General features: G+C 30.1%; 4 protein-coding genes across 5 annotated transcripts in view; 3 read left to right on the top strand and 1 right to left on the bottom strand.

Annotated features, from left to right (window-relative positions):
• Window positions 1–244: 244 nt before the first annotated feature.
• On the top strand, window positions 245–4,341 carry LOC106784231 (L-2-hydroxyglutarate dehydrogenase, mitochondrial). 2 transcript variants are annotated; one of them, XM_014743558.1, is made up of 8 exons: window positions 245–385; window positions 1,915–2,044; window positions 2,107–2,305; window positions 2,475–2,687; window positions 2,884–3,075; window positions 3,151–3,422; window positions 3,503–3,682; window positions 3,769–4,341. In XM_014743558.1, exons 2-8 carry the CDS (start codon window positions 1,956–1,958, stop codon window positions 3,962–3,964), a joined length of 1,341 nt encoding a protein of 446 aa, XP_014599044.1. In that variant the 5' UTR covers window positions 245–385; window positions 1,915–1,955; the 3' UTR covers window positions 3,965–4,341. The 2 variants fall into 2 exon arrangements, with proteins under 2 accessions (XP_014599044.1, XP_014599045.1); XM_014743559.1 differs by lacking the exon at window positions 245–385 and adding an exon at window positions 1,135–1,254.
• Window positions 4,342–4,391: 50 nt separating this feature from the next.
• Window positions 4,392–5,923, bottom strand: LOC106784232 (post-GPI attachment to proteins factor 2-like). Its single transcript, XM_014743560.1, has 4 exons — window positions 5,520–5,923; window positions 5,103–5,349; window positions 4,815–5,030; window positions 4,392–4,702 (listed from the first exon to the last, which is right to left on the bottom strand). The coding sequence occupies exons 1-4, from the start codon at window positions 5,706–5,708 to the stop codon at window positions 4,575–4,577; spliced, it is 780 nt and encodes a 259-aa protein (XP_014599046.1). The 5' UTR covers window positions 5,709–5,923; the 3' UTR covers window positions 4,392–4,574.
• A 206-nt stretch (window positions 5,924–6,129) lies between these two features.
• LOC106784211 (WW domain-binding protein 4) overlaps window positions 6,130–26,034 on the top strand; it is a 41,095-nt gene continuing 21,190 nt past the window's right edge. Inside the window, exon 1 of the mRNA XM_014743512.1 lies at window positions 6,130–6,442. Coding sequence (XP_014598998.1) covers window positions 6,441–6,442 — 2 coding nt within the window. The 5' untranslated portion in view covers window positions 6,130–6,440. The remainder of the gene's footprint in view (window positions 6,443–26,034) is intronic.
• Window positions 14,478–22,734, top strand: LOC106784212 (calmodulin-lysine N-methyltransferase). Its single transcript, XM_014743513.1, has 2 exons — window positions 14,478–16,420; window positions 18,410–22,734. Exons 1-2 carry the CDS (start codon window positions 15,785–15,787, stop codon window positions 18,773–18,775), a joined length of 1,002 nt encoding a protein of 333 aa, XP_014598999.1. The 5' UTR covers window positions 14,478–15,784; the 3' UTR covers window positions 18,776–22,734.

Raw genomic sequence — 26,034 nt, 5'->3', positions numbered from 1 at the left:
TGTAATTCCTTAGAAAATCCTACTAATCGAAATAAATTCTCTCAACGAACGAATATAAAATCAAACAAAAACTTCTGACGATAAGTGAGGATATGCGAACACGATATAAAATGGAGGCGCCACATGCTTGATATAAGCGAACAAGCTTCTTTATCAATGGAACAACGTTGAGTTTGAAACACGAAAATTATGAGGCAGAGAGCTCCTTTCTATGCGAATCATTGGAAAAAAAATCTTTCGTCAGTCTTTTACGCGAAAGAGAAGAGGAAAGTGGTTTCTGATGCGTGTGCGTACGTCATCGTTAAATTGAACATGCAACAGAACCATACGTGAAAATATGTGAAATTCTAAATTAGGTTTAAAAAAAAACTATAATTTCTTGCTGGTTGGTATCGATTGAATTTTGTTAATAAAATATCTCATCTATATTGTATATATCTTATGGTTAATTTTTATCATTTACTCTCTCTCTCTCTCTCTATCTATCTCTCTCTCTCTCTCTATCTCTCTTTATTTCTTTCTTATTAATTAATTCACCTGTCCCCTTATCTCTTTTTCACACGAGAAAATTCTTCTAACTTTTTTAAGAAACTCGAGATTTTTATATCTTATACATATTTATATCTATGACTACGATGTCTTGTACGATATGTAAAAAAAATGAATCATATTAATGATATACGTATATAGTAAATATTGAACAAGGTCGTGTTAAACATAAACGAAGTCAGCAACTGATTATATTAGATATCGTTTCAAAAGTTTTTTACTTCTTCTTAATAAATGTTGCACAAATATTTTTTAGTTTATATTATTATTTAATATTATATATTTTATTTATATTATAATTTATATTTATATTTTACTATATATAGTAATATTTACATATTTATTTTTTACTGAATATATAGAAAAATGTAGACAATTATTTTACTGATATAGTGAAAAATAATAGGTCATATATAACACAATAAAATAAAATAACAAATATTGTACCCGTAAAACTTACTAATGAATAAGAACAAGCAAGAAATTTTTGGGACAACATACTAATAAATATATATAAATATGCACATCGATGATTCTAACTTTAAAGTAGTAGAAACTTAAACGACTTATACTCGATACGCGTGACTGTCGTTCGATATCTATTGATTTTTTCTGTAATCGAGAAGCAAGTCGTAAACACGTGTTTTATGGGAAACGGAAATAGAGTTGTGTCTCTGACGACGATAACTTTTTTACGATCAAGTAGTGCGTATAAATAGAATTGCTTTCATAATTCATTAAGGAAACTAAAATCAGATATATTTAACGTGTTATGTAATCGGAACCACGTGTTAAAAACGATGAAACTGGGATGGAAAAGAGTAAACAAGTTCTATCTCAAAGAAACCTTAATTATCAATAATCTGTAACACGATAATTTGAATAAGTCATTGTTGAATTAGTTATTTTGTAAAACAATATTTCGGAGAGTATATTTATTTACATTTTGAAAAATATTAGCGTTTTAGAAACAAGTATAATTATTTTTTTTCTTCCATTATATAATTTTTGAGCCTAGAATAAATAATTTATTCACCTCAACTTCTTTTTTGTACGAAAATTAACAATTAGAAAGCTTTCAATAGTATAAAATTAATCCACAAATTATTTAATTTTTTAATCAAGAAAATGAATTATTTTTTCTCATTGAAGAATCGTTATGAATGAAGCTATTGATATTTAAAAAAAAAAACAAATATATTTAAAATAACGCAAAAGCCTTTATTGAAATGAATTTAGTCACAGAATGGTTTAACGGTGATTAGGAAAATATGATGTAATTAATAATTTCGTAGGAAAAAAATAAAAATAAAAAATTCTTATCCGAACGATCGAGATGTGTGATCTTCGTGCATGTCTTTTCAGATTGGACATAACATCAAATTCATAGGAAGGAAAAAATAAAAATGACAAGCAGCATTTTGAGTTTATTGACGAGACCGACGATATCGTCGAATTTAAGTAATTTACTACGTCGTTATGCGTCTACTTCAAGGTACATATTAAACTTAAGAAGTAATTATTCTTACCAAAATTAATTTTTATACTTATTAATAGAGATACCTGCAACATATATGATCTCGTTGTGGTTGGTGGTGGAATTGTAGGATGTGCCACGGCGCGTGAAATGTTAATGAGACATCCTAACTTAAAAATAGCTATTGTAGAAAAAGAAAATGCCCTTGCGAAACACCAAACAGGCCACAATAGTGGTGTCGTTCACGCTGGAATATACTATATGCCTGGTAGTATAAAGGTAATAATAATAAAGAAAATTACAATTTTCTGAAAAAATATAAAATTTATGATATTTTTGGAAAAATCTAGTCTCTTTTTTAATATAAGCGATTTTAATCTCGATCGATTTCAAACGATTGAGCAACACTCCCTTAAGAAATGTTTGATCCGGTAGCCAATGATTACAGGCGAAACTGTGCGTCGAAGGTTTAAAACTATCCTATGAGTATTTTTGCAAGAATGATATACCTCATAAAAAGGTTGGCAAATTAATAGTAGCTCAGAATCAGCAACAGGCTAAAATGATAAACAACCTGTTTGAACGAGGAACGAAGAATAACGTACCTGATCTTCAATTAGTCGATAAGGATTGTATCGCAAATTACGAACCAAAATGTAAGGTAAAGATTACTTATATACTATATTACTTATATACTTATATACTATAATATTATTACTTAAAAGTATTATTATATTAAAATTTTACTTTAGTATTATTAGTATAATATTATATGCTAGAATATTATTAAAAAATTAGATATTTGTTATGTCAAATTCGTAACGAGATATAAACAAATAAAACAGCATTAATTTTAGGGTGAGAAAGCCATTTGGTCGCCATGGACAGGAATTGTGGATTGGGCTTTAGTTTGTAAACACTTCGCTGCGGATTTTCAAAAAATGGGCGGTGAAATATTTCTTAATTACGAAGTTACTGGATTTGCAGAAATGGTAGAATCGCAAACTGGTGGACAATTGGCACCTATAGTCGTTCAATCTAAAAATAAGGTACATTTATTTCTCCTTTAATCTAACGAAATTTTTGCGAATTATTATCAATAACCATTCCATAACTTATTCCAGTGTATTTCAACGAAATACGTATTAACATGTGCTGGTTTACATTCGGATCATTTAGCCGTCATGACAGGATGCGACCGCAGTCCACGAATAGTTCCTTTCCGAGGCGAATATCTTCTTCTAAGTGAAAATAAAAAACATTTATGTACAACGAACATATATCCAGTACCTAATATACAATTACCGTTCTTGGGTGTTCACTTTACCCCTAAAATAAATGGTGAAATATGGCTCGGTCCAAATGCTATTTTGGCCTTAGCTAGAGAAGGTTACAAGTAAGAGTTAACAAAAAAGTTTATTAAAAAATCATAAGAGTAAAAGATACTCATCAAAGTCCTGTAATTTTATGCATTAGATGGACCGATATTAACATAAAAGATTGCATAGAAATGGCTAAATTCCCTGGATTATATAAGTTGTCCTTCAGGTATTTTATACCTGGAGTTAAAGAAGTTATTAAATCGATATTTTATCCGTTGGCAATAAAGGACCTTCAGAAATTTATACCAGATATTACATATAAAGATGTAAAGAGGTATATATGATTGTGTATATGTATCTTGTATCTCTTTGCTATCAATTTCAAATTTTATAGTATTTTGAATAACCTCATTGTTCCAGAGGGCCTGCTGGTGTCAGAGCACAAGCATTAGATAGTGATGGCAGACTAGTAGATGATTTTGTTTTTGATAATGGAACTGGTAATATTGGATGCAGGGTTCTTCACTGTCGTAATGCTCCTTCACCTGCTGCAACGAGTAGTATGGCCATAGCAAAATACATTGCTGATAAACTTCAAAATGACTTCAAGTTTTAATATTTTGCAATATGATTGAAGAATGTGATAAAGTCGCTTAGCAATGGAGGAAATTCCATTCTCTTGTACACAGCTATTATATAGTTCATAATAGAAGCTGTTACGGTCCAAAAAATATATCATAAGATTATAATATATTTTACTATGTTATTTCTGTGTATCTGAAGTTTGTATTTGGTACATATACCATATATTACACCGTATTCGTTTATGAAACCCTTTTATTGAAAAGAAATAAAGAAGGATTGATATTTTTATATTCTTCTATTAAATTTTTTGTATAACAGCAATTGATGATAAATACCTATCTACATTCTATTTTTTTGTATATATATATATATATATACATATATATTTATATAAATATTTTGTTTCTAAAAATTTGTAATAAATCAGCATGTTTTGATATCACACATATGATGTATACTTTCTCTAAGTATCTATCATTTTGATTGATTCAAATAACTGATACCATGGCTAATATAATAAACATATTAACCACTACCAGGTACATATTGAATTAAAATATATGAATATCATATTAAAGAAAATATTTCAAGTATCTAGGTTGATAATTATACATGTATATTGTAAAATGATCTATGGTAATTTAAATCAGTCTAATACCATTCCCTGATATCAAAACTCGAGACGTTGGAAAATCCCATGCAGCTGTCGAATGAAACATCATATTTGAAAGAACAACACCGTATTCACTCATAGCAAACATGGAATATACTGAAATTATATAAAACTATTGGTGATTTTCCCTTCTACATTTAAAACTCAAAGTATACTAACTACTAAACATGACATTGCAAATTTATTATTTTATAATCCTTCTACTTACCAAGTGGTTCGCAATATTTATTATGCCTATAAAAAAAATAACATGCTAATAATATGGAGAATACATTTGACATCATTGCTCTCCATTTCCATCTTATAGATGCAGTCTCATAAAAATCTCTGGTTATGTTACAACAATTCTTCATAACAAAGTATGATAATGGCATGTGAATAGAAGACATCAACAAGAATGTTATAAAAGATAATTTATGAAATGCTGAAAAAATTAATAATTATTACCATTATCCTACACAAATGCAAATAAATGTATACTTTTCCTAATACATACCATAGTTTGAGTCCGAAGTCCAGAAGCTTAAAGTCACTAAAGATACATTTTCAACAATATATGTGGCTAAAACAATATTACTGATATACCGTGCCCACTTATATACATGTTCTTTATAATAACGGAAGTACATGATTAGAACTAATGTTCTAGTTATAGCTTGCATAGCGATTGCCATTTTCCAAACATCTTTTTGAGGTCTATAATGACCGATAGTTGCAGAGACGGATGGAAGGAAATTGTAAACCTATATAAAAAGAAGCATGGAAATCTTAATCACAAATATATATTATTCTAATCGAATTCGTATTTCTTATAAAATAAAGAATGTCTTAGAATAATAACATTAATTCAGAATTTTCAAATTTTAAACGAATATTCTATTGATGATTTCTATTGTTAAGTAAATTTCATTACCTTGCAATGTGTGGCAGTGGCATGTTCAAAATTATAAAGTACAGACCAAATAACACAGAAAATAAACGCAAACAGTGGCAAGGATACAGTGACCCAAGCTAATCTCGGAAAAGATATAATTGCTCGTACTTTCAACATGTCTTCTTCGGTTAGAGGAATATAATCTGACCCTATCCTCAATTTACTCATAATCACAGTACTGGTTAGTCTTTCTTACGTCACAAAAATAGTATCAAGTTAGATTATATTACCGAATGGTTATTTAATTCTTAATACCGTATCACTATCGCAAAAACATTTCGTTAGCTTTTAACACCTATTCTACTAAAATAGGTGTTAAATAAAACATCTTAATTGATAGCAAAAATATTGTAATTTACATTTTTTAATTGTACTAGAAAAATAATTTAAAAATTTCTCAATTTTTTGGCAAGAATATTAGAAAATATAAATAATTACTCATTTTAAAGATAATAACACGAAATAAAGCTAAATAGAACTAAATATTGTCCCTATATTCATATTGCTCCGAAGATAAAAAGCAATGATAAATATTCTTAAATGTGACTAAGAGATGGCTCTACTCTCGCTCAATAGAAATCAGCTGATCGTACAGTGTACCCCGTGACACGCGTTATATTAATATTGTGTTTATACATATGAAATTCTATGTATAAAAAAAGAATAAAAAATTAATTTGTTTTGTGGACAGAAGTTTTAAACAATCCTTTTTATTGTTTGTCGATAATATTTAATGAATTCATCGATATAGATAAAGTGTGTTCGTTAATTTTGACTGCCACTGAAAAAGTTTGAGGTTAAAGTTACTAGTAATAATAAATAAGTTACGTATTTTTTCTTAAATATCATCGAAGAACCCAAGATTGTCAACCTTAATCAACGATTAATTAACAACGAAACATGTAAGTCTATTAACTTTGCATATTATTCAGAATATATAGATCGTTTATTAATTTTTTTTATTATATTTCAACTTACAATTAGTCTTAATAATTATTAATATAATATGTTTACATGCAACGCTATTGAAATATTTTTTACAGATTTATTAACAAATAATTTATTATTTAGGTATTAATAATAGCTTTATGTACTTGACAAAAATTGAATATTATTATTATACTGATATCAGTAAGAATATTGAGTTGTTGGTAGGCAGTGGCAATGCAACATATGGAGTGTATATAGTTAGTAAATTTTAGCAAAATTTACATGCTTTTTTTATATTCGAAATGTAGCGAATCGATGAAATGTGTTAGTTAGAAATATCATTTTATTAGTACGTTACAAATGTGTCTTAGTAAATCATTATTCTGAAAAGTACTTTTTAATTAACTTCATCATAATAGCTTCTTTAAAACTGGGTTAGTCATTAGTCAGATCGTTCACTCATAATGTTCGCATAGAACATTAATCAGTGTTCACACATAACAACAAACAATGATCAACAAAATAACTTTAAAGATGATAACTTAGGCTTCTAATAAGAGTATCACAAACTGGCATATATTTAATATTAATAACAAAAGAAATAATATTAATTGTATACTTTATAAATTTTTATTAATTTCTCTCTTATCCCGTTTTATTTTTTTATATATTTTTTTTTAATATAAACCTAGCGATTTGCTTTTTTCACATTTTTTGTTTTATTAATTATCTGACTTTTTGTAACTTGTTCGAAAAGTAAACTAGATTCGTTAGCAACGTTCAAGAAATGGATTTCGTCGTTTATATTCTCGAAAACGTTGCTTATTCACTAACACACATAGAAGTCAGTCATCATTCACGGCAATCCATGTTCCGGTTCGTTCGAGACGCTAGTATCTCTTGTTAACAAGACTCTTTGTTTCGAGTCTACTCATCGATCAGCCTGTTCTGAATTTCAGGATCCAGTCGTGCCAAATAATTTCTCCCGTAGGATAAACTGCTATTCCTTGACAACTTTGTAACCTGGATAACACTGTTTCGTTCGTCCTACCATTGTTCAACCACATTTTACATTTATTTTACAACTATTTTCCTAATACAGATAATAAAATGATCCATCAAATAAATGTCATTATTTAAATCAATGATATTTAAATGTATAATTTATGATATTAAAAAAATAGATTAATACGAGGAATGTATCGAAAAAAAAACCTATACAAAAAAAAATAAATGCATGTACATTGAAAAAGAAAAAAAGAAAAAATATTTTACGAGCTCGACCATTTCATTAATTAATTTTTAATGTTTAATTTGCTGTGATGAAAAATGTAAAGCATTTTTGTTGAGAGAAAAAAGCTGTTCTCCATCAGGATAGAATGTTTACATAAATGATATAACCAATTTTTTTTACAAAATAAGTCTTCTCTATTCGAGATAGGATGTATTTTAAATTCGGACGAATTTTTGGGTTTTAACGCGTAAAATATCGAATTTAAACATCGTAACGATAAAACCAATGCCAACAAATACAGATAAACAAAATCAATTATAACATTTATTATACGCTGGCTAAACTTCTTTTCGTATTTTTTCATTCGCATTTTAATCCCTGCTTCAATTTTGCGAGCAGGATCGAATTCATCTATAATTCTACTTTAATCCGTTTCCTGGATGCGAAATGGGTGAGTTCCAGTGATTGTGTTTACGCTAATCCTTTCTTTTTTCTTTTTTATAAAAGCTTACACATTATATGTGGTTGTTGTTAGATATTTTTTTTTGGAATTTATGGAAAATATATTAATGTTAAAAACATTAATAATAAAAAAAAGATTTTTTAATCCTAGATTTTTTGTCCGCACCTGAACAAATCTGGCGATCGACATTTACGAATTATTGGCAAACATTTTCCAATATTTCTCTTTCATATTTTCTATTCGTTCCACGTAGATTTTATGTTATCCGTATGTGTATTTGTGTGTATATGTATATATATGCATGAATTTTCATTTACCAAAAGCAACTACAGATGTGTATTGGCCAAGTGCTAAAAGGAGCCTTTACTTCGTATTTTCTGTCTTCATCTTCACGAACTAACGTCATGGTTTTAAGGCTTGGCCAGTTTCATGCGAGGACTTAGACGCAATGCGTCGAGACGCTTTGCCAGAAAGACCGCAGTATCGTCGTGTTATGAGAAAGACAGAGGCAGATAGATAGATAGATAGATAGATAGATAAATAGATAGTTGGATAGGTAGATAGATAAAAGATAGAGAAAAAGAGAGAGAAAGAAAGATAGAAGGAAAGACTACAATTCTTTTCTTTTCTTCTTTATATTTCCTTGTCTCTAATAATTTTTCTCTTTTTCTTTCTATCATTTTCTATTTATCTCGGTGATACAGGCTCTTCGTTTGGACTGTTCAAAGAACTGCTTTTGCTGACTCAGTCTCGTGGATGCGGAGAGAAATGCGGCCTTTTTGACTGACGCGAACCGCACTGCTGCTTTTGGCAGAGTGGTTACGTCACGAATTGAACCCTCTCATCGTGCTTTATTTCCTTTTTTTTTCTCTCTAATTTTATACATATTTGTTAGTGGCCAATGATCTTATGGATCTAGACCAGAAGAAAACGAAAGAAATGATTATTAACAATAATATAATTTTTGTTTACTGAGAAGACTTCAAATATTTTTGACTGTAATGTTTTTATATGATGAACGAATGAACGATCCATCGAATTTATCACTGGGATATATATTTGTAAAAACAATCCTGAACTCGCAAAGAAAAGCAAAAAATCTTCTGTTTTTCGATTATGCAAAGTTTCTTTGGTGGCAAAGACTTTGGCGAGGATACATTCAACGCAATGGCTTGACGCAGTCCGGTGCCAACACTTTCAAGGTTCTCTTGACACAATGCTTTCTTGTTCTTTATCATTTTGATACAATTTTAAGGATGCTTCGCTTAAATATATACGAAAATTGTCAAGTTCCTTCAAGAAATGATCGATTTTTAATTGATCAGATTATACAGTTTATTTTAAAATGACTTTAAAAGAAAATTTGTTCTTTGAATTTTCTTTGATAAAAGATACAAATTACATTTCAAACAACCTTATGTCAACGAGTACTCATACCTACTATTTTTAAAGAAAATACTCAAAAGAATAATAAAAAATATTGACTTTATATATAGTAAAAGTAAATATATATATAAAATGTAATATAAAATATATTCTTACAAGAGTGAAAGGAAGGATATAATTAAAAAATAAAATGTTCGACCTTTTATTATTTATAAATATAAACGATGTAATGGAAAATTTGACATTGACAAGTAAAAATAAATGTAAATTAAAATGAAGAAGTATTTTTATGCATTATGATTTTAAATTATTCACAGATATTAAAAATAAATATAAATTAAATAGAAAAAAAAAATATATACATATATATTGTCATAAGTTCGACCATTTAAGAGAACAATCGATTAGAAAATATATTAACTAATAATTTAATTAAAAATATAAATTATTACGAAAATAAATATAAATTAAAAGATATTTTCACACACATATTATTACTAATATGACAATTTAAGAACAGTCGATTAGAAAATATATTAACTAATGAATGAATTCTAAACGTTCAACTTGCTATGGTATATTTAAATATGTCAAACGATATATACTACAGATGCAGATATTCAATGCGACCTAGCAGAACGTTGTCGCTATTTCGGAAGCTAACTACGAATATCGGAAAAGAAAAGAGAAGAAGAAATGACGGTAGCAAATACTCGATAGGAAACGATTCTTTGGTCCAGCGAACATGTTCGAAGACGTGGAACGTCAGTGGAGAAATGTTTACATCTTCTTCACAAGGAAAGACCCGTTGTACGAGTTGAATCTTTCGAACTTGTTATTCCACGTTTTAAACGACCGACTGTTCGTTCCCTCGAAAATGAAGCATCGAAACGAGAAGGATGTATGTACGCTCCACTGTATTTTGAAGATGCTGACGAAATGCAAGCCGTTTTAACAAAAGTGCACGAAATTTAAAACTATAAACATTTTCATTTTGACTCATTCATGTAAAATCGGTATATGTATAAACACACAATGACTAATTTAAATGATTATAATTGAAAAATAAATTAAATGATTTCATTTGATAAAAATGTATGTGAAATTATTTAATATTTTTACATAAAAGATTTTAATACATTATCGAGAAATTTCAATGATTTTAATCTAACTTCAAAAATCATTTTAATTATTTAAAATTACATATATATATAAATTTATAATAAAAAGGATTTTGAAATACACGTAACTTCTATCTAGATAGTTATAGTAAAGTATAAATAAATATAGGTTCTATTATGTTCTAACGAGGACTATATTTGTCGTGACCGAGCACAGCCCATTGGTTTCACGACTGACATGAATGAAACTGGAAGTGTGTTACTGACACTAAATTCTATTTGTGTCAAACAATACGAAAAAGACACACACTTACTTACATATATGTATAGACTGACAGATTAGTCGTAGCTTGCATAAGTGTCACTTTAACATCGTGTCACTTTACTTCACTTTAATGCTCTTCTTTTTTCTTTATAATGCCCAGTATCGATGAAAACAGATTTGTTTATTCTCGATTAGAATATAATAAGAAATACATAGGGACAATTTATATGCAAGCAGAAAAATTTGAAAAAATTTCTTTTATGATCTATTTTATAATATAAATGTAATCATAATGTAAATCATGAAATTAATTTCTTCAAATATTTTTGTTTACTTATTTTATTGCTTGCACATAGAACGATTGAAACGAATACGATGATAAATATAAATTTATTTAATATCATACAATATATTGTTTTTGTAAATTAAATTTTTTATTTATTACTTTTATTGCTAATAAAATATAATCATAAAGTACCAATTTAGATGATATCGTTTGATCTTATCTCATTTGATGGGAAAACGATTAGAATTTCATTCGGGAGATGCGTAAATATGACATAAGCCTCGACGTGGGTCAAGTACGAATAGAAGAGGGTCGGTAATATTTTGACGCATCTGTCAGTCGATAAATCGTTAATGGAACTAGAAATCCAACACTTGCTATAGTACAATGAAACTGCAGAAGTTTCTGCAGTAAGTATGGTATCTCATGTTTCTACCCTACGGTCTTTAATTTTCTTGGATCTTTTTTTTTTTTAACAAACATGTCAGTTTCTATTCACTTTTTTGTTTCATTAATTATATTTAAATATAAAGGAAAAAGTAAAATGATAATAAAAATTTGACGAATTGAAAAAAATTGAAAATACATATTGTTATACAAACAAATAATTATTAATGAAATAATAAATAAATAATCTCACCAGGATTTATGTTCGTGTTCAATGAACCATTTAAGATTCAAGTTATAATTTTCATTTGATTGAATTTAGGAGTCATGAAAGCCTACATGCTTACATCGTAGAAATGCAAAAGTTGTGTAATTATCGAAAGATACGCATTCGAAGAAAATTGGATTTCATTGCACTAGTTTCTTGACCAGTCTTATCGTTTACGTTTGTAACCGTAATGGAACTTGGTTATCAATTTGCATTGTCAGTCTTACGTGTGCATTTCAATACGTATCAGTGCAAATAATTGTTCATATCTATTGATTTCAAGGAGAATAAACTGTCCGAAAAGAGAAGAGAAAAAAAAACTGCAAATATTATATCTATCAAGTTGATTCGTAATTATAAGTGTTATTATTAATGTGAATTGTAATTAAATTTTATAATAATTTATTCTCATCTCTCTTATTTATAATATTACTTATTTATGAATCAAGCCAATATTTTTATATTTGTAATTTCGAATATTTAAAATTGATCAAATAAAATATAAGAAATTATTCAATTGTACAGAATGATAAATAAGAATGTTTAACAAATTCTCCGAGTTTCCGATAACATCGTCGTTTTAATTTTACGAATAGTTTCGATTCCATTGAAATGTATTTCTCTCTTCATTCTCCGATTAAACATGGAACCAGTGTTTCTCGGCTACGCGTAAATGCACATTCTACTTCGTCATCAGTATTTGCTCGTTGCTCTCTACATTTTCCGATCACGTAGCGATTAATCGTCAGTTACTTTGCCTCGAACGAGATGAACGACGATTTTCGAGCCGGCTGATACGTTTTACCTCGTTTTAGTTTCATCTTTCTTTCATTTATAACGTTTAACGATCAATCAGTGATTAAATTGGAAAACTGTTTTATCAAATAACGTAAATTCTTCACGAATTTCATATTAATGTCTATAAATAATCCTTTACGATGAAGCCTTATATATATATATATATTTTTCTCTATTCATCTATCCATCTCTTCTAAACATTTGAGCTTTAATTTGAAACATTTGCAGCGTAAATACAATGTGAAAAGCATCGTGGAACTATGGATTTGTGGTGAGAAATATAGAGAAAGCTATTGAACGTATATACGTAATACGTCCTACACAAATATATGCACATGAAAAGAGGAAATTGAATTAACGTAAACGTTACGATACGTGAATACTATAAATATGAAATTTTATATCGACTTAACAATATTTTTATAGGATAGATATATAAAATATGATATATGTTAATATATGAAATAAAAAGAGAATTACAAATGACATTACGAAAAAACAAAATATATATAGATAAATGTAAAAATATAAAATATAAAAAATATAGATGTAGAAATTAATTTATAATTTCAAACAAATTTATTCAAGGCATTAAATTAATTTCTACATCATATATATCTATACAGTATATGTACATACAATAAGGGTAAATTTTGTATAAAAAATAGAAAGAGAAATGAATATCGAACGTTGAAAAAAAATTGAATCAACGTTGGGGGGGGCAGCACAAAGTACGATTCATCATTTCTGGGGAATGAACGAAGGACAAAAATGGAAGATGAAGAAGTAGAAGATGAGATTATCGATTAGTGTAATACGGTTTCCGATGAGGGTATATATAAGCTTCTGAATAAAAAGAAATATTGTCATGGTTTGCTTTATTATGCGTCCCACGAAATTGTACATTTTTCGATTAAAAATTTCACACTTTTTCTCATATGACAGTGACAACTAAATGTAAAATGTGTTACGTTATATGATAAACGAGGGTAGAAAGCATAATAATAATAGCAATAATAATAATAACAGTAATAATCATCATCGTCACAATCATAATAAGATAGCGAATGAATTCATAATGGAGTTCTATTTTATTCCTCGTCTTTCATACGTCATGCAAGTATGTATGGATAAAACAAAAGAAAATTCTAACGTCACAAATAATAATAACTTATCTTCAACCCTATTTTTTGATTTTGCGTTTAAATAAATATTTATAGATTTAAAATATTAATTTGCATATATTAATATATAATTTATTAATTTCTCTTAGCATGTATAAAAAATAAATAAAGTTAAAAAAAAATATAAACATATATATGAGGAATTAGAATAAGTTATATAAAGGTTATAGGCATTTGAAATCCTCTTAAAATCGACTAATTATTAAACGCGTATTTCTCTTTCTCTCTCTCTCTCTCTCTCTTTTTCTCTCTCGTCGAGAAGTTAGCTAGTGGCAACATATTAATTTCAGGTCGCCGGCACGTTTTATCGAAGACTTTGGCCAAGATTTAAACGTCGCTTCGGCGACAGTTTAATGTCTACGAACACGACTGGCACGATATTCGAACTACGGCTTAGATTTTCAGTGCCAGTGGTAAAAGCAGACGCGTGACACGACTGTTAGAGACATTGGTAAACGAACGATATTACTCTTTGCTCTTTTCCAAAAGCATGCTCTCTTGACACCTACTGTCGGAAAAAAATAACGAGAAAATTGATTTTTATTTTTTTATTTTTTTAATTATATTTTGTATTTTCCTGTTACTTACGCTCTTTTCAATCGAATTTTTTGTTTTTAAACAAATTCAACGCGGAAAGTGCTCCAAGAGAATACGATAAATATGGGATTTTGTTTTTTCAGAACTTACATTAGAAAATCTGTTTGTATTTAAAGGGACATCAAAAGATTTTCCTTCGAAAAATATTTTTCACTTCACGCATAATTTTTCTCCTTTCAACTGTACTTTCCTATCACGGGATTTCCCTAAATATGCTTGCCTCATCAAACTAAAAGTAACCATACATCAACGAGTTCCTACGACGACAAATACGTATATACGTATACATAAATATTAATATATTGTATATGTATCCTTAAAAAAGGATAACAAATTTGAAGTGAGTTATTGATCAATCTAATTTACGAAACTTCACGCTATACGTAAAACATTTTAGTCTAAATTTTCGATTACAAAGGAAGAGGACGATAAGAGAGGAAAAGAAGAAGTTAGCTCGTTCAACTACTAACGAAAAATTAATTATTCGTCGGTTAGGACATTAACAGTCGAAATAATAGAAGGAATTACTCAGGAGTTTATCAAACTTTTAATAAGCAATTATTTCACATTTTAATGAGAGGAATCAGGGACTTCTAGGTGTGCGGATTTTTGCATAAATTAGGAAAAAGAAAGAAGGAAGAAAATCTACCGAGCGAGGGAGAGAGAGAGAGAGAAAGAAAGAAAGAAAGAAAATGAGAAAAAGAGACAAAAAAGGAAGAGTGTGAAACGAGAAACAAAGTGACAGTTTCAGCTCACGAAGAGAAGTTAGAAAGAAAGAGATAGCGAATAATAGGGTCGTCGTGGTAGCGCAAAAGAGGCAGAATATACGAGTGGTGGTAAGTGCGAGTGAAATAGAAGTTCGGAGTGACGCGCAAGCGCCGATTTGCGGCGTGGAGAACGCTTGCCATCCGCGTGGCGCGAGTTAGAACTTGGCTTCGTGCTTTTAGTCTTGCCCCGTCCCTTCGTCCATCCTCGTCCTTGCCCGTCTGCTTACTTGCTACGATCAGCCCTCTAACCACCACACCACCCTCTATTCTCGTTCACGCGGGAAATTTATCCGCGTGCATCAAGAACGCGTGCTACTCGTGCCTGAAAAAGAATCGACTCATTTGTAAAGAAAAATTCATATCTTTAATCAGAATTAGGATGATTTTGTTACCGAAGTGCCTGTTCATTCTATCGAAGAACAAACTTTAATTACTAAATTATTATTGGATATCTTGGTATAATTTAAAAAGGTAATTGGGGAGAGCTTTGATGTCGAATCTTTACAAACAAAAAAATAGTCTTTAGTGGTCCTTTTTATAAATCAACATAATAATAGAATGTCGGAAGAATTATTATCTTGTCGTGATTCTACAATCACCAGAAGAAATAACAAGTCAAATACAGCTCAAAGAAGATGGCGTATCTTAGCAAAAGCTTTAACAGGCTCTTCGGATTATCAAGCAGAATCAGACGAGGAGATTTCCGTACGACGTTTCACGAGTTTTGGATTACTTAAACCGATTCTCTTGGAAAATACTATAACCGATTCTGACTCTTGCTGGTACGAGTATTCCGCCATGTTGGAGAACGAACTCTTTGAAGTTCAGATACGAAGGATAAACAAGAATTTTACTGCGAATGAACTCATTGGATTCAATAATACCGGGAATGTTTGCGTCTGGCCGTCCGAGGAGTGTCTCGCTTACTATTTGCTAAAGAATCGTGCTATTTGTCGAAACAGAAGCGTTCTCGAACTTGGTGGTGGTATGAGTTGTCTTGCTGGTGTCCTCGTTGCGAAATACTGCAATCCGAGTGCGGTCACGCTTACCGACGGCAACGTTACCAGCGTCGATAACGTTCGTTGTATCGTCCTTAGAAACGACATGGCCGATTTCGTCGAGTGTGGAGTTCTTCAATGGGCTAGGGCTGCTCGAGCCCTTAGGCAAGCTGCTGTAAAAAAATGCAATCGAAAGGTGATTATCTTCTCTCGAAAGGGTAGTATGCATTTTCTAAAGGCTATTTCGATAAAGCTACCTTTTACAACGATCCATACTTCGGCTTCATTGATCTCGATTGAATCAATTTCTTTTACTATGTAAGAACGATTATATGATCTCGATCGATCGTAAATGTCGGTCGTAAAATTGATCGCGATATCGTATCGATAACGATGTACTTATATTCGTTCTTTTATTTTCTCAATTTCCATCCTTTTCCATCCATTTATTGATATACTATAATGTACAAAATATTTTCTTCATCTTTTTGATTTGCATATTTTTTTTTTTTTATTTTTCTATAGCCTATATAATTTTTTAAGAAATATTTTTTTAACCTTTTCATCCTACGCGTAAATTCTTTTTTTTTCTTCTTTTTTTAATTAATATTTTTGGTAGACTTTTAATCGAACATCCAGAGATAATCGTTCCAACACGAATCGTGGTGTTAAAGAGCATACAAATTTCGAAACGTATGGTCGATGCTCTCGTGGCCGAATAACGCGATTCGTCGTGTGCCATTCTGACCGATGTTAACGTGATCGGCATCGACAATGTCAAGTGCACCCTTGTCTTCGACAACGCGCATACCAATTTCGTATGAGACCCGACGTAATACATTCCGCGTCACGTTCGATGAATCACTTCGAACATCGTGCCTTGCTCGATGAAAAAATAACAAAGACTTCTGGGGAACAAAACGAATAAATTTTGTAATAAAAATAAAAATACACGCAAGAGTATCACAATAAAACGTATAGAGCTTCCTACTTACAAACATCAGTAAAATATAATATTTGTATAAATATGATGTATTTATTCTCTGACAAAATTTATAATTAATTATATTCACAATGTATTTGAAACTCAAGCTAATCAACGCGCTCGACAAAATTTTATTTGTATTTACTTAATTTGTAAAGTTTCCGTTGGTAATTGCATATTTTATTTAATAATACGGTCAATTCAATGTCGTCGAAAGATATTTAAAATTTGAATTAATACCAATGTCATTTCGTTAACGAACAAATCGAATATCGTTTGTTCTATTATGCGAATCGATAGTTTAGTAAGCTTTTATAAGTTCGGTCCATTCGTGGGTAGTAAATCTTGTGCAGAACTTCCGGGTCGTTTTCTCTATTACAGACCAAACGGAACGCGCGAATAGCTATGTGGATGATGCACCATTCGAACGTTTCCGGCTAGACTTTAGCTCGACTTCCTGTGTATATCGTATCGAGCTCTTTCTTTCTCTCTCTTTTCTTTTTCTCTCTCTCCCCTCGTATTTCCGCTTCTACTTAATGTTTCGCCTTTTTCTTTTTTCTATTTTTTCAAATAACATACTCGTGACAACGGTCAAGTATCGTCTCTCAATTTGGCAAATCGGTGGTTCTTTCTTTCTACGTCCGCTGGTTGCTATTTGTATTTGTATTTTTTTTTATTTAAAAAAAGAAAAAAACAAACAGAATACATTTTGGAATAAAATTGCACAGTTCGACTTATTTTAAAATAAAACAATTAATAAATTTCATTTACGATTTCAAAAGTCCCATTTTCAAGATGAAAATATAAAATATTATTTTTTTGTTTATTTATTTCTTTTTACCTTGATAATTTCCTCGGAGAAATCTCAAAGTGTACCATCCAGTCTGATTTCACTAGAGTATCAAGTTTCGGATATACAAGTTAACGTCTACTCACTTCGCTCATAAATGTTTCGTCAATATTACGTATGTACACATATGATAGATTAGATAGAAAAGCTCTAACTTTTTTATTGAATCGTTCTGAATACATGCAAACATACTCAAACGTTTTTAAAAATAATTATCCCTTTTCCAATTCTCGTTCGATCGTAAATACATATATCGACCAATAATGTTTCTCTGGTATATAAGAATTTTTTGAAATTTTTTTATATTTTTTGTTCTTGTTTTTTTCTCTTTTTTGATCGAATTTCATCAGATGACACGCATCATCGACGAGGAGGATGATGACTTACCAAGCAAGAAAGGATTGTACGAGGTGATCCTGTGCGCAGATTGTCTCTTCTTTGACGATGCCAGGCTTGACCTAGTCGAAACGATTTATGGTTGGCTTGCTGACGACGGTGTGGCCCTGGTGATAGCACCTAGACGTGGAACGACGTTTCAGAAATTTGCCGAAGCTGCGATCAAACGTGGTTTCATAGCCAGGCAAACCGAACGATACGACAGCGAGGTCTGGTCGAGACATCTGGAACTTTTGGATCAGAGCCAAGAATATTCAGCCGATTTGCATTATCCTGTTCTCCTGGAACTTTGCAAGCAGAAAAAGACACCACCAGGATGATCGAGATCCATTGGGGATGAAGAGGACGACGACGACTATGACCTTGACGAGAGTTTCACCAAATGAAATATATTTTTTTACTCTTTGAAAACAAACCCTTCGTGATATTGTCTCTCTGTATTTTGTGAAGTTGTTTCTTGGAATAGAAAGAACATAGGAGATAAATGAACGTTGTTTATATTTTATGACAACGTAAGACAAATGATGGATTATGAAGAAACGTTCAAGAGTTCAAGGTTCAACGATGATTGTTAAAAATGATTCTGAAAAAGTACTTTGCCGTGTCGTTTGGATTTTAGAATCGAAAACTCTAAAAGAAAGTTTTCCCTAACACGGTGTAACGTGTAAAACCGAATGGCATCGTTGTTCAGCGTTAATAACATATTAGCCAAATTGACGATGCTCCATCGGCTTACTAACATCATCTTAAGACTTAGACGACGTTAAAGATGTTCTTGGAATACTATTCTCTATCTTTCTCTCTCTCTCTCTCTCTCTCTCTCTCTCTCTCTCTCTCTCTCTAAGTTACTTATTAAAGACCGTTTTCATTATACTCGAAAATGCATCTCGTTGTGTACGAGCGTGCACGTGCATTCTAAGTATAATATTTATACGACGAAGGAAATGTTTAATCTTACAAAATGAGAGTATAAAAAGGTAGTCAATAAAAAGAAAAGAAAAGGAAAGATTATTTAGCTTGTTAAAGTAACTGTTTTTTATTGTTTAAAAAGAGTTTAGGAGACCATTAAGAGAGTCGTATTCAATTCGTACCTGATTTTTCATAGAACGAAAAAGTCAGTGTTCCGATATCTCATTATATGATCTAATTGTGTATGTGTGTGTGTGCGTGTGTGCGTGTGTGCTGACAAATTTCTAAGTTGTTTCGTACGAACAATTTGAATAAATGTGTTTGACACTTTGGACATCGATATCGAACGGGGATAAGAAAATAAAAAAGTTTTTATTTAATTTTTATCTATGTTGGGGAGTTTCTTTAAAGATTAAAAGACACTAAAAAAAATATTTGTACAAAACTTGTACCGTCAGTGATACATTTCTAATTTATGTGATTCTTTTTTTAGAAGATATACAATTTCTCATTAAGAATGTTTCGTTATTAAAAAACTTATTTAAAAAACGATGTCATTGAATCGAGGAAATAATAAGTCGAGGGTTCACCTGGATCGCGGTTATTCAAGTTTTAACATAGTCTCCCCTTGTTTTTCTGCACGATTACGGAGTAACGCGTGTCTGCTCACTGATCAAGAGTCTTTGAAAGCGAGTTTATACAAAAGAGAAAAAAAACGGGAGAAAGGGGAAGAGTTCTTTAACCACCCTTATACGAAGTCACTCTCCGTTGACAATGTGGACGATGATCGGATAAGCTTATTCTCTCTCTCTCTCTCTCTCTCTTTCTCTTTCTCTCTTTCTCTCTTTCTCTTTCTCTCTCTCTCTCTCCTCTCATTTTATCTTGCTTTTGTCTGAAGAATTTTCGAAAAAATTCAACGACATATCGTATAGGTATATTGTATCGTTTTGTCGTCTATATCCGAGATTGCTCGTTTGCCGTTTTCGATAGAAAAGATCAACGTTGTGTTGATGAAAGAAATAAAAGGAATGGTTCGGATGCGGTTGACGGCCGGTGCTGAAAATAAATATCAACGTGAATACTTTCGAAGGATCGATCGAGTTCTTCCCTTCTATGCTTTTCATTCGATTATCCATCCCCTTTTTTAAAGAAGCGAACGAATTAGATAAAGAAAAAAAAAAGGAAAGGAAAAAGATATGCTTCGATTTTTTTTAACTTTTTGATCGATTCGAAAATCTACGGGGTCGAGGATCAAATTAAGAAATCGTAGTAGCTTCTTTAATCTCAACTTCTTTCACGCTCGAACGAACAAGATTCGAAAGACCATAACCGCGAACAACAACGGTGACTCGACTACTGTCGTTAACTAACAGACAACGTTGTAATAACGTTGTTGCGACAATGAATAATGATAGAGAAAGTAGGGGAGAGAAAAAAAGGCCAGATACCGAGTAGCCAGACGCGATAAGTCGACCCCATCGCGATCCAACATCGATCAAACTCGACGAAATATATTCCTCCATTTTGCTTGACATAATATCGCGAACGTCACGATCTCTACATACAGGATACTTCAGATCTAAACCGACAGACTTTGCAAACATGTTGGGGAGATAATTGTGAGTTCAAAATCTTTTGTCATATATACCATGGGACTTTATTCGTCTTCATTTTGAAAATATAAATAAAAATACTGACAAGTATGGTAGATTTTTTGTTTTTTTTTTTCTAATAGATGTTTATGAAATCGAGGATGTAATTTCATGGAAAACTTTACGTACTGAATAAATGTTATTGAATAATAGCAGAAATTAGAATTGTTGTTTACTTTCAATAATAATCTTGCTAATATTCAGCGAATACGGTTCGTGAATACGGTACTCACTTATTTGCGCACACAAACAGACAAGAAATGATCATTTTAAACAACTTGTGTAAATCAGTGTAGACAAAATGTTTGAAATAAATGATTATCATTAAAGGTTAAGTACCTTTTAATAGAGCTGATTACTTGTGGTTTATATTACTTTCTCTATTTTATCTCGGAAACGAAGACAAATCGATTCATGATGTTATATAACATTTTCTACTCAAAATGAACTCCAAACGTGTTGGCAAAGTTTGTCGGCTTTCATTTGAAATACCCTATAAATATATATTTATTTAACGTATTTATATACTCGACGACTCGTTACATATTGTTTTGATTGTAATTCTATGTTCTATATATTCCATTCTATTTAAATGAATTATAATTGTGGCTTTATTTTATTTATCATTTTATTATGCACTTTAAAAATACTTTTTCATTTGTAAGAGTGAATGAATTAGTTTATCTCCTTTTAAAATATATTTATTTGGATAATGTTGAAAAACATTTTATTATCTGTTATCAGTTTTTGTAAGAGAAGAAAAATCATTTAATGTCGTTTGAAATAATTAAGGGTCCAAAGCTCTTACGAAGAGTCTCCTTTAAGATTTTTCAAACTTTCATAATGCGAAAAATTTAGATAAATTTTTAGCAGCTATATATAGTTTTTATAGAAATAATCAATAGATAATATATCGAAAAAGAATACAATATACATATTCAATTATTATTACGAGTTTTAATATGCAAATTGCTTACTTAATACAACAAATTATATAATGCCAGTTTCATATATGTAAAGTCTTCTAATCTTGTTATATTATTAATCGTATTCACACTTTTCTGATTATTATGAAAAACTAAAGAAAAAAAAATATATTAAGAAATCGCTCGCAAATGGTAATAGACAGTAATATTTTATCACTAAAGATGTTAGAAATGTATTATATCATACGAACAAATCTTTATTTCAATATTCGTATAACGAAACAATTATCATATTTAATTCTAATACGAACAAAGTTGGAGTCAACCTTATTCCTATTCTATTTGTTAAGATTATATCGTATAAATAATATAAGAATAAATTTTGAGATAAATGTTTTTCTTATTGACTTATTTCACGAAGTAAAGGAAAAATGTTTTTCTAACGTATGAGAATGTGTGTTAGTCGTAAAAGAAAATGATTGTTTGAACGAAAGGTAAAGAAAGTTTGTATAGATTAAGGTAGCCCTTTAGTAATAGAAAGGATAATTACGTAAAAAGTCGTTCGTTTAAAAGGTCTAATCTGACCCTAATCCCGATCGTTTCTTCTTTTCCTATATTCTATATGCCTTTCCAACTCCAATGTCGTTACCTCGAAGGACCAATCTAGTTAAGTCTAGTCAAGACTACCAAACTTCCATTATCACGTACCAACTATGTATCCACAAATAGCGTCTATTATATAAGTATATTCACGATTATATCATATACTCGAGAAATTCTCGAATAATAAAATATTTTCAATTATTCACTGCGTTCAATTCTTTTTACATTTACTCGACTAAAATACTGGTTGTTTTAAAAGTCACTTAACCCTTTGATAATAACAAAAATTTCCCACTCTTGTAATAAATAAATGTGGTTGTTCCTAAGCATAGCAGGACATGAGCGTATCAAAAATAGAATGACAAGAAAAGTAAACCCAATATTTTGTTCTCTTCTCTTTCATCTTTTTCTTCTTTCTTTTCTTCAAATAATTCCTAACCAACATTTTTATCTATTATTCAGTATAATCTCAAATAATAACACATTCTCGCATGGTCGACTTTATTGGCATAAGGCACTGGTTTCTGACAAAACGATAAAGAAGGGGACACACCGACAAACTTCAATTTTATTGGCTGTACCCCCACGACTGCTCATATGGAGATTAGGGGTTAACAGAGCAAATAGAGCAACCTTGACGCAACCCTGCAAAACAAAAACATCACTCACGCGGATACTAGAAGATTATAAATTTATAATTTTTCAATTTGAAAAACACCTTTATTTCATTCCTCTAAATTCTCTTTATTTGCCCAAAACTAGAAATTTAAAATTAATTAATCCTTTAACGTGTAATTCGTCGTCGTAGACATTTCTTAAAAAAAAAAAAAACAAAAAAAAAGTACAAAAAAATATACCAACTCTATGAAGTAAATATTAAAACGAATATAATTAGATGCATTATCATAACCTTTTCATATTTATACAAAAAAAGACATTGATAAAAAAAAAATGCGTTAATATTATCCTGTTAAATTCAATGAAAATATAATTATATGGATTGTCATAAAATTTGAATTCTCTATAGAAAATAGAATGTAAATGAAAATGCATGAATAGGTTTTAATTCTGGTAATACATAGATTTAAGGTTTTCAATTGAGGGATAAATGCATTAAAGGGTGAAACCGAAGTAGTCGTAGATTGGAGAAGTATGGGCTAAAAGCGACTGAAGTTGAAAAAGTTGAGCCAGGAGTTAAGTGTCTTTATCTCGTAGAAAGAAGCGAGAGCGAAGAGATATCGGCACGAGCACCAGCCATCGCTTTATCTCTTTCGGCACGTTTGCCAGGACCTGACGCAATCTCGAGTACCGGCGAGCTTTCTAGCACTAGGTTAGATCGTGTCAGGTGCCACGTCTCGAAGAGACATTTTAAGAGATTTTAGTCTCGACCTTGCGCCCATACTTCCGGCTCTTCTTTACCGAGCTTAAAATGTTGCCTTTAATAATACTACATTTTATAATAATAATTCACGTGCCATTTATAATAAGACTCGTCTAAATAAATAGTAAAAACTCCTTAAACGGAAACATCGAAATTGAAATTAATAGGGAAGAGGTGATATATATTTAAAAAATAATATTATTTAATATATAAAAAATATTTGTATCATATTTTGATATATTATTATTATATAAAACAATTATATTGTAATCTGACAATTTAATAATATATTATATAACAATATAGTTATTTATTATATATATTATATAATAATTAAACACACTTAATTAATATAGGGTATTCATAAATAACTGATAATAACTTTGAAGCTTGTAACATCATGAATTACTAATAGATTTTAATTGACTTTTTTTGTTATTAATTAATAAGGGTAATAGAACATTATTTTACCGAACATGTTTACAATCACTACCTCTATATTTAATACAAGCGTCAAGAGAATTTTTTTTAAGTTTCTGACGATGTCCGTTCACTCTGTCATGATTACTTGTTTTTTGTTTTCGAAGATTTTCAAGTTGTTGCTTTGCAATGTATTTTAAATAGAAGATTTTTCGTTCTAGAATTGATCATATAGTTCATACAGTTTAACTTAGGAGAGTTTGAAGACGAAATATTTTTATCGAAAATTTCAGGAAACAATTCTTTGAAGCATACCATCGATTGTTTGCTCCATCTGTAGATGCTCAATCGTGTTGAAAGATCCAATGACTATTTCTATAATATAAACTTATAAAAAATCACTTATTAAAAATACGTTACAATAGAGCAGCATAAAAAGATTTTGAAAAAGACAACGTGAAATAATCGTCGAAGAGTATGTTAGCATCTTTGAAAACTCTACAAAGTGTCCTGACGTTAAGTAACTATATTATTATAATCTGATTATATAGTTGATTATATATCAAATAACATAATTTAAAATAATAATATAACAGATAATATATCAGAAAAGTAGATAAAACATTCAAATTACAATGGTTAAACAAAAAAATAATTAATTACCGATAAATCGTTTTCCACTGGAGAATTTTCACGATGAAGTCACGCAAATAAAATTAACATTCCCTTCTAAAATGTACTTTTTCTTTTAATTAATTAACACGTCCGTGATATGCCACGAGTTCATCTTGTTTATTCCTTTCTCGTACTTTTCCTGATATTTCTTAATAACTGGTAACAAACTTTAATGATGTCTAATATTTTAATATTTCTATATTATAATATATTTTGCTGCCTCAGTAATTAATTACTTTGTTTCTAACGATTATATTTATTTCGACGTTTTATAACGCTAATATTAATATTATTTTCTTTCAGTATTTTTATTTCTTTCCGACTTTCGAATAAATTCGAGGAACTTTTCGATGTTTAATAAAAGAGTTTAACAAGCGCTCGCACCTTGAGGATTAATTGAAAACTTTACGAAATTACTCTCTCGGACTATTGACATTAATTAATGTAGATTTTAATAAATGTAGAATAAAATAAAAATTGTTAATATACAGACAAATTTCATTCGGAAGTGTTTAACTTCTTCGTGAATCGTTCGACGATTTTGCATGACTTGATCGAAATAAGAATATAAAATGAAAGCTTTTCGTCGAACAACAGTAATGGTCCCGATTTGTGTCTGCTTTTCGTGACCGAGTAAAACGATTCCGAGGAGAAAAAAAAGTATTAGAGAAAAGGAGTAGACTTTTATATATTTACTCATACGCGATTCGTTTATGAAAAAGATAAATAAGACAAACAAAATAGTCGTTTAAACTTAAATTCCAGTTACGATGCAAATCTAGAATTTGATTTGGCATTATTATTGGATCGAAGGTAAACTCGTCAGAGTCTTTATTTAAAAAGAATTGATTAAAAGGTAGAAAGAAAAGCTTCATTAAGCTCGAGTCTTTCACAAAGATAAAAAAAATTATAAGCTTGTATAATTAATTAACTTACATCTCCTGCAGCTAAATTACTTAGTTTGTGTCTTTAAGAGATTTTCTGAATCATTATTTTTACTGTTATTATTATTA

The sequence above is a fragment of the Polistes canadensis genome, unplaced genomic scaffold (assembly GCF_001313835.1).
Source record: "Polistes canadensis isolate GaletaPanama2010 unplaced genomic scaffold, ASM131383v1 scaffold_32, whole genome shotgun sequence".
Lineage (NCBI taxonomy): Eukaryota > Metazoa > Arthropoda > Insecta > Hymenoptera > Vespidae > Polistes > Polistes canadensis.
This window is presented reverse-complemented; position numbering and strand designations above follow the sequence as displayed.

Coding starts and splice junctions, on each gene's coding strand:
- LOC106784232 (XM_014743560.1), bottom strand. CDS start 5,708: ATGAGTAAATTGAGGATAGGGTCAGATTATATTCCTCTAACCGAAGAA. Junction 5,031..5,102: donor GACTTCGGACTCAAACTATG/GTATGTATTAGG, acceptor TAATTTTTTCAG/CATTTCATAAATTATCTTTT. Junction 4,703..4,814: donor TAAATATTGCGAACCACTTG/GTAAGTAGAAGG, acceptor ATATAATTTCAG/TATATTCCATGTTTGCTATG.
- LOC106784231 (XM_014743558.1), top strand. CDS start 1,956: ATGACAAGCAGCATTTTGAGTTTATTGACGAGACCGACGATATCGTCG. Junction 2,306..2,474: donor ATATGCCTGGTAGTATAAAG/GTAATAATAATA, acceptor CAATGATTACAG/GCGAAACTGTGCGTCGAAGG. Junction 2,688..2,883: donor ATTACGAACCAAAATGTAAG/GTAAAGATTACT, acceptor CATTAATTTTAG/GGTGAGAAAGCCATTTGGTC.
- LOC106784212 (XM_014743513.1), top strand. CDS start 15,785: ATGTCGGAAGAATTATTATCTTGTCGTGATTCTACAATCACCAGAAGA. Junction 16,421..18,409: donor TAAAAAAATGCAATCGAAAG/GTGATTATCTTC, acceptor GAATTTCATCAG/ATGACACGCATCATCGACGA.